The sequence below is a fragment of the Capsaspora owczarzaki genome, assembly GCF_000151315.2.
Source record: "Capsaspora owczarzaki ATCC 30864 unplaced genomic scaffold supercont2.1, whole genome shotgun sequence".
Lineage (NCBI taxonomy): Eukaryota > Filasterea > Ministeriida > Capsasporidae > Capsaspora > Capsaspora owczarzaki.
The window spans coordinates 922,974-933,235 of NW_011887292.1; the positions used below are offsets into that span (position 1 = coordinate 922,974).

The 10,262-nt window shown below is 52.0% G+C and overlaps 4 protein-coding genes across 4 annotated transcripts; 3 read left to right on the plus strand and 1 right to left on the minus strand.

The window, feature by feature from the left end:
- Nucleotides 1-43: 43 nt before the first annotated feature.
- On the plus strand, nt 44-2,085 carry CAOG_08397 (hypothetical protein). The gene is made up of 2 exons (XM_011271665.1): nt 44-141; nt 610-2,085. Exons 1-2 carry the CDS (start codon nt 75-77, stop codon nt 2,001-2,003), a joined length of 1,461 nt encoding a protein of 486 aa, XP_011269967.1. The 5' UTR covers nt 44-74; the 3' UTR covers nt 2,004-2,085.
- On the plus strand, nt 2,083-3,273 carry CAOG_08398 (hypothetical protein). Its single transcript, XM_011271666.1, has one exon. It carries the CDS (start codon nt 2,473-2,475, stop codon nt 3,127-3,129), a length of 657 nt encoding a protein of 218 aa, XP_011269968.1. The 5' UTR covers nt 2,083-2,472; the 3' UTR covers nt 3,130-3,273.
- A 2,433-nt stretch (nt 3,274-5,706) lies between these two features.
- Nucleotides 5,707-9,472, plus strand: CAOG_00275 (hypothetical protein). The gene is made up of 15 exons (XM_004365089.2): nt 5,707-6,004; nt 6,155-6,224; nt 6,324-6,524; nt 6,599-6,687; nt 6,765-7,088; nt 7,176-7,250; nt 7,368-7,467; nt 7,547-7,644; nt 7,742-7,849; nt 7,935-8,025; nt 8,097-8,437; nt 8,549-8,743; nt 8,841-8,944; nt 9,055-9,190; nt 9,277-9,472. The coding sequence occupies exons 1-15, from the start codon at nt 5,759-5,761 to the stop codon at nt 9,376-9,378; spliced, it is 2,280 nt and encodes a 759-aa protein (XP_004365146.2). The 5' UTR covers nt 5,707-5,758; the 3' UTR covers nt 9,379-9,472.
- Nucleotides 9,473-9,721: 249 nt separating this feature from the next.
- Nucleotides 9,722-10,114, minus strand: CAOG_08399 (hypothetical protein; the record flags this gene model as incomplete). Its single annotated transcript, XM_011271667.1, has 2 exons — nt 9,722-9,964; nt 10,058-10,114. 2 exons carry the CDS (start codon nt 10,112-10,114, stop codon nt 9,722-9,724), a joined length of 300 nt encoding a protein of 99 aa, XP_011269969.1.
- Nucleotides 10,115-10,262: the final 148 nt, after the last annotated feature.

Genomic DNA, 10,262 nt, shown 5'->3' on the forward strand with positions numbered 1-10,262 from the left:
CGCCTTCTTATCTCGATCCAACTTCGGTTGTTCGTTTCAATCTCCTTTTTTTCTTTTCTTTCTCTTTTCTCAAAATGCGTACCTCATCTCTTCTCTTGGCTCTCGCGCTGCTCTGCGCTGTGCTGCTCGTCCCGTCCGCAGGTAAGCCCGCCTTCGTCTCCCCGCGTTCATGTCTCTTGCTTGCTTGCTTTGCTTCTGCTTCTTCGTCCTTTGCCCCTTCACTGGGGGGCGAGCCAGAGAGTGCCACGTTGGTCTCTGGGGAGTTTTGACCCATTCCAACCGCATTCCCTCCATTCGTCCAACCGCCCGCGCCGCTGCACCGCCACTCTATGGCAAGACAGTTCACGCGGTGCTCATTCCGAATCCAGAGTCGCTTTGGGCCTGTCGCGCGTCCCAGTGCCTCCAAAGCGCGTTTCAGCCACTTTTTCTCGTTTTTCATTTGAATGCTTTTTTTTTTCTTTTGCCTTTTTGAACGGGGTGACCCAACGCACAATGAACGTCATCATCATCATCATCATCATCATCATCACCATCATCACCATCATCATTACCACGACGCTCACAATTGTTGCTCTGGAAATTTTTTGTTGTGCTTCTCAATGATGTCAGTCTCTGGCCAAGCTGCCGAATCTGCCGCAGCTGAAATCACTGCTCCCATCGTCGATGCCACCACCACCACCACCACCACCACCGCCGAGACCATTGCCACCGTCAACAAGGACGAACTCAAGCGCCTGGCCGTCCAAGCCAAGCTGGACGCGTTGAACGTCGAGCTGTCCACTCTGGCCGCTGCTCCTGCCGATGCCGATCCCGCCCGCCGCCTCAAGGCCGAGTCCAAGATCGCCAAGATCCAGGCCAAGAAGGCCAAGATCGAGGCTCGCTCCAACGCTGAGGCTGCCGAGCAGCAGTTTGCCGCCCTCTGGCTTGCCGACCACCCCGAGGAGGCATCCGCCCCCGTTGCCGACGCCGCCGCCGCCGCCGTCGAAGCCACCATCACCTCCAAGCCCAGCCCGCTCGACAAGGCCCGCTCCAAGCTTGTTGCCCTCGGCAGCCTGCTTGCCAAGGAGGAGGCCCGCCTCGCCTTCTTTACCCGTCTCCAGTCCGAGGGCAAGCTTCCCGCCACCGCCCAGCCCGCCCAGCCTGCTCAGCCTGCTGCTGCCGCTGACGCTGACGCTGCGTCTGCCACTCCCGCTGCCCAGGCGGCTCCTGCCCTGTCCCCCGTGGCCAAGGCGGAGCTCCGCGTCACCCAGATCCGCGCCCAGCTTGCCGCCATCGAGTTGGTTGCCACCTGCACTGCTCCCTCCGGCGCCAGCGATGCCGTGTCCGACCAACCCGCTGATGCCGCTGCTGCCCCCGCTGCTGCTGCTGCCGCTGCTGCTGCTGCCGCTGCTGCTGCTGCCCCTGTTTGCACCGCCCGCACTCCCCAAGAACTCCAAGCACTCACCCGTCCCCTTCGCCTCAAGCTTGCCAAGGCCGAGGCCAAGCTGGCCTACCAGCAGAGCATTGCGACCGACGCTGCCGCATCGACCACTGCTGGTGAGGAGGAGGCTGCCACCGTCGAGCTCGACCTCGTTGAGCGCACTCGCCTGAACGTTGCCCACCTCAAGGCCAAGATTGCCAAGCTCCAGTACGTCTACGACTACCTCGAAAAGCACCTGACTGAGGAAGAGAAGCAGCCTCAGCCCCTCTCGCCCGCCGAAATCGCTGCTCGCGTCGCCAAGGCGCAAGCACGCGAGCAAAAGCGCATCCTGAGCGAGCAGCAGGAGATTCTCGACGCCCAGGCGACCATCGATGCTGCCGCTGCCAAGGCCGCCAAGCAGGCTGCCAAGGAAGCCAAGGCTCTCGCCAAAGCCCAGGCCCAGCAACAGGCTCAGGCGCAAGCTGAAGCCGATGCTGCCGCTGCTGCGGCTGCAGGCACACCCGCAACAGGTTCCGACGAAGGCGTGGGCGCTGATTCGGCCAAGGCCAAAAAGTCAAAGAAGGCAAAGCAGCTCGATCTGTGACGCAATTTCTTGCTTTTTTGTGCGCTATATAAATAAACCCCCATTTGGACTTTGAAACGTCAGTCTTCTTTTTTTCTGCCAGTGTTGAAACCTTAACCCCGTTTCAGTTTTCTTCTTTTCAAAAAATCTCCGTCGTCGCTTCTTCAGCCACCACCGCTCGTCGTCCTCTTTCCTTGCACTAACCAAGAAAAGAGAAAAGTATCCGTTTGCTCGAGTCATCCATCTACCTCACCGTCAAAAAAGAAGCCAAGAAAGCCGAAACGTCGAGTCATCGAACCGTTTCTTTTTTGTTCTTTTTTTTTTTTCCAGATCTCGAAACAGCATCACGTCATCGCTCCAAATTCGTTCGCGTTTCTTCGCGTAGCTTCGATTCTTTCCTGCCACTTTCCTGCCTTGTCGTCATCACACCCACACGACAACATCATCCATCACTACTACAACTACTACCACTAGCAAGTTTACCTCGACCATGCAGATCTTTGTAAAGACCCTGACTGGCAAGACCATCACACTCGACGTCGAATCATCCGACACGATCGAAAACGTCAAGGCTAAGATTCAAGACAAGGAGGGCATCCCCCCGGACCAACAGCGCCTCATCTTTGCTGGCAAGCAGCTCGAGGATGGCCGCACGCTCTCGGACTACAACATCCAGAAGGAGTCGACGCTCCACCTCGTCCTCCGCCTGCGCGGTGGCATGCAAATTTTCGTCAAGACCCTGACCGGCAAGACCATCACGCTTGACGTTGAGTCGTCCGACACCATCGAGAACGTCAAGGCAAAGATCCAGGACAAGGAGGGCATCCCCCCGGACCAACAGCGCCTCATTTTCGCTGGCAAGCAGCTCGAGGATGGTCGCACCCTTTCCGACTACAACATCCAAAAGGAGTCCACCCTCCACCTCGTCCTCCGCCTGCGTGGCGGCGCAAAGTGCCCCTTTGAAGGCTGCTCGGCCAAGACGGCACTCGTCATTGGCGATTGCAAGTACTGCAAGAGCTCGTTCTGCGGCACCCACCGTCTCGCCGAAACACACAAGTGCCCAGGTCTCCAGGACTGCCGCAAGCAGGCCTTTGACAAGAACGCCAACAAGCTTATTTCTGAAAAGTGCGTTGCTGCCAAGGTCTAGCAGGGCTCGAATCGGTTTTGACAATCGTTCGTTTCTTTGCTCTCCTTTTGTACTGTAGTATGCGCTTGCTTTTGACTGGAATAACTTTATATTGTGCAAGCACCCCTGCATCTCTTCTGATGGTATAAATACAAGCATTTGGGTTTTTTCTGCGCTTCAGTACGCTTGTTTCACTTGTTTTGACTGTTCTCAAGAAATGTCGAACTTTCAAGCATTTGTCAAGTTTGCGGTGATTTTTCGCACTGAGTTCCACTCTCCCTCAATAAACAACAACTGCACAAATTGCCGATGATCAGAATCGAATGATGCATTTACAGTTGCTGCTCTTGTACAGAAATGGACGAAAAAATCAAAATCAGTCGTTCTTTTTTTTTTCTTTCCCTTTTTTTTTTTCCCTTTCAATCTTGTAAGCATCTCCACTTCCCTCTCCACTTCCATCCTTTCACTTTTTCCACTGCAACATTCTGCCGGCTGCGTCCCCTTGCTACTCATTCGACCGAGAGCCTGTGGAATGGCGTGCGCCTTTACCTGACGTTGCGGAAAGCAAATCCACAAGGCCTTTACGTGCCCCGGCGCTGGAACGCTGCAACGTCGGCATCAGCTCGGAGTTTGTGCGGTCCAAACCAGCCAGCGGCTTGCCAATGTCGAGGGAGGGAATCTGGTTTGAGCATGGCATGACAAAGGAAAGAAGCGAAGAAAAATCGGGCGATCTCCACGCGGAGATCTTCCTTTTTTTTTCATTCGATTTTTTTTTCTTTTTTGGCCATGCGTTTTGATTTCCATTTTTTTTCTCTTTCCGTCGTTGGCCTGCTTCACGGCTGGTTTGGTTCCACGGCAGTCTCTTGCCCATTGCTGGGTGGCGAGACCTCTGATCTCTTGCAATCGGGTTGCGGCGCCTTTTTTTCCGTCCGGCTCTGCTGTGCTGCCTCTTTACCAGGGGCGCGCAAGCCAAGGCCACAAAATTTTCTTTTCTTTTTGTTCCAATGATTTTCCTATGATTATTTTTTTTTTTTTTTTTTGCAGGATTTTGTTCTGACTTGTTGCTTTTGATCTTTTAGAAATCAATGAACTGCAATCCGGCTTGACCTCGGCCTTTCAAAGCAGCGTGCCCCTCCTTATGGAGAACACTTGGTGAGTTTGTCTCCCTTTCTTCTCGACCATGTGGCCGACCGCGTGGTTTTGGCAAAAGTTCGTTTCCTGTCTTTTCTTCTTTTCGCTTCCCTCGCTCTCGGTGTGAGTGTGGGAATTCCCTCGACCTTGAATCTGATGAATTCTTTAAACTAAATTGACAAGCATATGTCTGAAGCAATCGCGCATGCGGACACTTTAGTCGTCTGATCTCGTTTTCGTTTTGTGACTTTCAACTCTTCGGCTTTTCCACTTCCTTTTGTCTTTCTTTGACGATTCTTTGCTCACTTGGTCTTGCTACTATCACTGTAGGTGTTGATGGAGTGATTCTTGCAAGTCGAGATGACAAGATCTCGCAATTGACTTGTCGATGGTAAGATTTCTCTTCCCCTCTGTCTTGTTCTTCTTCTCCAAGCCCGAGCCATGTTTGGCACTTTTTAGTGATGAATTCGTATACACGTTCTATAGTTTCATTTACCTGAATCTTCCATGTAGACAATTTACGACCCAGCTCTCTGACACTCTTTATTTTTTTTTTTCCCATCCTGTCTGTGTCTGCTTTGCTTTCCTTCTTTTGCTTGACGCTCACTCTTCCGCTCGGTTGTTGTTTTTTAGATTCCATCCGATTCACACGCACATCGTCTCGCAGCCAAGCTCTCTTCATTTTTGGTGAGTAGCAATTTCTTGACTTTTCTCTCTTTACTTTTTCAAAGCTTTGCAGAGTTGGGTTGATGATTTCGTTTTCCACGTTCAAATCACTCCAATCTGACGGGAAAATATACCCGGATGGTGATTTATTTCCACGACCAGCTCACTCTGACCACTCTGCAATAGCAACATTTTTTTTTCTTTTGTTGTTGTCCTCGTTTCCTTGGCTTCTCTGTTGAACCCTTGTCTCACTCTTGCTTGCTTCCTTTGATAGACTTGTCTTGGGTTCTTGTCACCCACCAGTCAGGCAGTCGCAAGAATGAATTCTTTTCGGTGAGGACTCTTCTATTCTCGATTGGTCTGCCCGAACCCTTTTGCTCTTTTTTTTTTTTTTTTTTTTCCTTGTCCTACCCCTTTCTGTTGAGCAAGTTATTTTTGACTGATGATCAAAGTTCTGCTGATCACTTCTTGATGAGCAACTCTTTTTTTTAACTCTCTTCCTGACTTTAACTTGCTTCACTTTTCTCGTCCATTGTTCCCTCCCTCTTTGTCTCGACTCTTATTTTGTGCTCACTTTGCTTTCACTCTTTGGTTAGTTTTCCGCTCTTCCCGTCGCAACACAACCTCACATGCAAACGCCAGGACTGATTGTACAGGTATGTGCAAAATCGCGGTAAGATGCGCCTTTTTCCCCCCCCCCTCCACTGTTTTGTGATGGTCTATCCAATGGCATAAGCATAATAAACCATGTTTTCGAAACATACAGCTTTTCACCCATCCAAATCGATAGCACATTCACTCTTTGATTCTCAGCTCTCATTCTCGCACAACTCGAGTTCTCCAGCGGCGTCTCATGAACTCTGGTGCTCCGCGATCCGTTGCACCGCGCATCCGTGTCTCGTACACGATTCGACCAGAGGGCGATCCGCGGCATCGCTTTGGGGTCAATGCGCTGTGTCTGAGCACGGCGCCTCAGAATGTCGAGCTCCCGTCTTCGTCGGCCAACCAGACGCTGTACACTGCTGGTCGCGACGGCGTTGTTCGCGCTTGGGACGTGACCCAGCCCGTTGACTCTCTCGCGAGCACCCGCACTGTCGAAGTATGACGACTTGCTCTTGGGGATTGGCCGCGTTCGGGACGCTCGTCATTACTTTTTTTGCTCCCGAAGCCCTGGTCCTCGCTCATACAGCAGGCATTCACTCACTTGATCTCTCTTGGTCTCGTTTCCAACGCTTGCTTGTTGCGATAGACTTGCATTCAGTCGTTCGATGGACATGCCGACTGGGTCAACGACATTGCGCTCTGTCCAAACCACCAACGCAAGTTCCAATCGCCACGCATTGCTGCACAGCACTGCTGAATGCCCCCAATCGCTCACTGTGTTTTTTGGTCGGGGTTGTTATGCATTGAGAGTGCAGTGCTCACGGCGTCCTCCGACACGTCCGTCAAGCTCTGGTCCTGCGACGGCGAGCTGCTCACCCCGCTGGACTGGCACTCAGACTATGTCAAAGCGCTCGCTGTCTCGCACACGTCGCACCACGCATTTTCGGCTGGCCTGGATCGCTTGATTGTCAAGTGGGATTTGAACGTTGCCAAGCCATCGGAGATCCTGTCCACCGGTTCGTACAAAGCAAGAGTTCAGTCGATTCATTGCAGTGGATTTGTGTTGTTTCTCAAATTCTCTTTTGCACAGCCGTCGAGTTGAAAGGGCACAAAGACTCTGTGTACAGCCTCGCCGTTGATCATTCTGGCTCGATTCTAGTCTCTGGCTCCACCGAAAAGGTGCGCAGAGCGGTTCAAAGGTTGTGATTGTACCATGACTTGACCTCACAGCGCAAACATTGTTTTACTGCTCACAGATTATTCGGGTTTGGGATGCTCGAACGCCCGCCAGTGTTTGCAAGTTGCGTGGACACACTGACAACATCAAGGCAGTGGCGCTCAATCACGATGGCAGTCTCTGCCTGTCCGCCAGCTCGGACCATACCATCCGCTTGTGGGACATTCGCCAACAGCGCTGCATTGCAACGTCGGACTGCCATACCAGCGCAATTTGGACAGTGGCCGTGAATGCTGATTTCACCAAAGTGTACTCTGCGGGTCGCGACGGCTCCGTGTTTGTCACCTCGTTGGACACGTTCAAATCAGAGCCAGTGCTCACTGAACAAGCCCCAGTTTTACGAGTGCGTAGATTTGCTTGACATGTGCATGTCACTGATCCCTCCCTTGCTTGCGCACTAATTTCTTTCATCTTGGGTCGTGGCTTGCAGTTGTGTTTGGATGAGAGTGACCACGCTGACACAAAGCTTTGGGTCGCGACCACCGATTCGACCGTTCGACTCTGGGTACGAGCCACATTCTCCTTGTGCATGGCTGAAGATTACAGCGCTTGCTCATTTTGGCTTATTTTTGTTTTTTTTTTTTTTTTTTTTTTTTTGGGGGGGGGGGCGCCTTATCTTCAGAGTGTTGCTGCAGCCTCAACGCACGGTACCAGCAGGGCCAGCGCCGACTCCTCGGCCACGACAGCGCCGCCGCCGGCTGCCCCGCTTGTGACGATCCCAGGTATGTTTGCGCCTTGCTCCTGCATCATGTGACGGATCCTCTACCGACCTTTCAACTGCTGTGGTTTTGCTCGTTTCAGGCGCGCCGGCCATCGTCAAACATCATATTTTGAATGATCGGCAAAGAATTCTGACGGAAGACACTGCGGGCAACGTCGTACTGTGGAGTGTTCTTCAGGTTTGTATCGAGCTGCAAAAATCCAGACCTCGAAACGCGCACTGGGGACTGCTTTTGTTGACGCCTGTTTGCCCTTCGATTGTGCTTTTCTTGCCAGGCGCGAATGGAAAAGGAATTCGGTCAAGTCGGCTTTGATACTCAACTTGCAGCTCTACATCAGATGATCAGCCTACAGTCCTGGTTTTCCGTTGACTCGAAATGTGGAGTACGGCTTTGCGTTTGTTTTTGGTTATTTTGAGGACAACCAATACCGTGTACCGTGCTGCACCAACTCACTCTTGTGGTGACAGTTTTTGACAATCCATCTTGACTCTTCGCAATGCTTCATTACTGAGGTGTATGCATCCGACATTGGTCTTGACGCCGATCCCGAAGTTCGAGGTAAGTGACTTTGTTCGTGAGCGTGCGACCGCTTCTTCTCCGGCTCAACACTCACTCTGCTGAACATGCAGTTGGCTTGGCGCAGCTCGTTCTTACGAGACTGTTTGCAAATTGGCTGATCTCGTTCAACGCAAAGAAAGGATTGAGCAATGCGCTGGAAGCGGATTCGACGCCACCGCCGCTCGGCGAACCTCATTCACCCTTGCTTGAGAACCAAGGGCCTCAATTTGCGTCAGAACAGTCCAATGGCGTTGCATCCTCACCTGCCGCGGATCTACCTTCCCCTTCAGCCGCAAGCGTCAAGCCTCGAGACGGCATTGTGGGAAGGCTGCAACGAATGGCTTCCAGCAGCTCGCAGACCACAACCCCGAGTGTAGAAATTCCCTCTGCTGCCGTCAAAGAGTCTCAGACCGTAAGAAATGGCCAGCTCAACAAGGTTTTGTGGTCAAAGTGATCGGTTGTGTTTTCACAACGGTGGTTTGTTTGTTCTTTGTCTTTCGTGGTTGCGTTTCTTATCGCACAGGGAGAGTCAGAGCTCGATCGGCATGAACTGGAAATTCCAGATTACACCACGGTCATGCTCATGGACATGTCAAAAGCTGCCACAAGTTCTGGTTTTCCATTGTTTCGTTCGACATGCCGTGCCATGGCGGATGCGTGGGTGGCTGATGCCTTGGCAAGCAAGATGCCGCAATGGCTATACGATTTCCTAACAACGGTACGGTCGTTTGCGTGGGAGGGTCAGAGTGGTGCATGAGTGAGCTGTGATGCATGGTTTTTGCTCATGTGCTGGTGCTTTGCTCTTCTCGTCGTAGAATACCTGCAAGCGTGAGCTTGGGCGCGACAAAATGAGCCTGGCTGTTCAACCCCATCCTCAGCAGTTGCCCGGTGAACCACCGCTTCCAGTTCTGCCCGACCCGTAAGTACAGTAGGATTGAATGGTGTTCAACCCTTTTTGTGTGTGTGTGTGTGTATGTGTGTGTGTGTGTTGTCGTTCACTCGACTGCTTGAATTGGTTGCTTCTGGCAGCGCATACGCAAAGCTCTATGCTTTCCGGATACTTCGTGTGAGGCGACTTGCCAAGTTTGTTGCCGACAAGCTTGGTATTTCTATTCCGGATGGATTCGCGCCAGAAGAAGTCATTGAACTGACTTGTGACAACAAGGTAGGTCTCGCAATTTGCACAGTGGAGGTTGTTGCCATTTCAGGTTGTTGCACTTTTTTTGTCTGACTTTTGGGCTGGATTTGCAGGCGATCGATCCGAACATGAGCATTGCTACGGTGAAGCAGTTTGTGTGGTGCCAACCAGAAGACCTCGTTTTGCACTACCGAAGATGCCCCCGCCGATCGTAGCGTGGTGAACTCGATTCGTTCGTGAACAATGTGCGCTTGTCAACAATCACAAAGCCCTTTTGTACTATCCCGATCATTAAATTTCGACCCCCCCTCTTTTTTTCACTTTTTCGCCCTCCCTGGGACCTGTGTTGCTTTCCGTCTCGCCCGCGGAATGTTCATTCATGGTACAGTGTACCAGACACATTTTAGAAGTGAAGCAGCGGGCTGGGAGTTAAGATTCGAAGCGAGAACAGACAAAAATGAAAACTCAAAAAAACAGAAAAAGAGCGGCTTTTTTGCCCAATTTTCACAAAGCATTACATGGCACACAAACAACGTGTCGCAGCGCCTTCGCTCCACTTCAGTACTTGGTATGACCACCATTGGCATCTATCACAGCTTGAATGCGGCGCGGCATCGATGAAATGAGATCGCGGCAGACCTCTGGCGTGAGCACTTCTTCGTAGACCGCTTGGAAGCGTTCCCACAACGCGGCCTTGCTCTTGATCTCCCTCTCCTGGTAGATCTTGTTCTTGACCATGTTCCACGCATTTTCGATGGGGTTGAGGTCGGGAGAGTTCGCAGGCCAGTCCAGGACGGTGATCTGATTGGTTTCGAACCACTTCGCCACATCTTTTCTTTTGTGACAAGGGGCATTGTCATGCATGAAAATCATCTCGTTTTTGTTGTTCCACACGCGAATGCTTGCTAGCAACTCGCTCTCCAAAACTGAGAGGTAGGTGTCGCCGTTCATGACGTCGCCGACCTCGCAGAAAAGCGAAATTCCGAAACGAGAGATGGCGCCCCAAACATTGATATGGCCACCGCCGAACTTGACCGTGCCCTGCACGCATCGATCGGTCAACGTTTCGCCAACCAGACGCCATACACGACCACCGTTG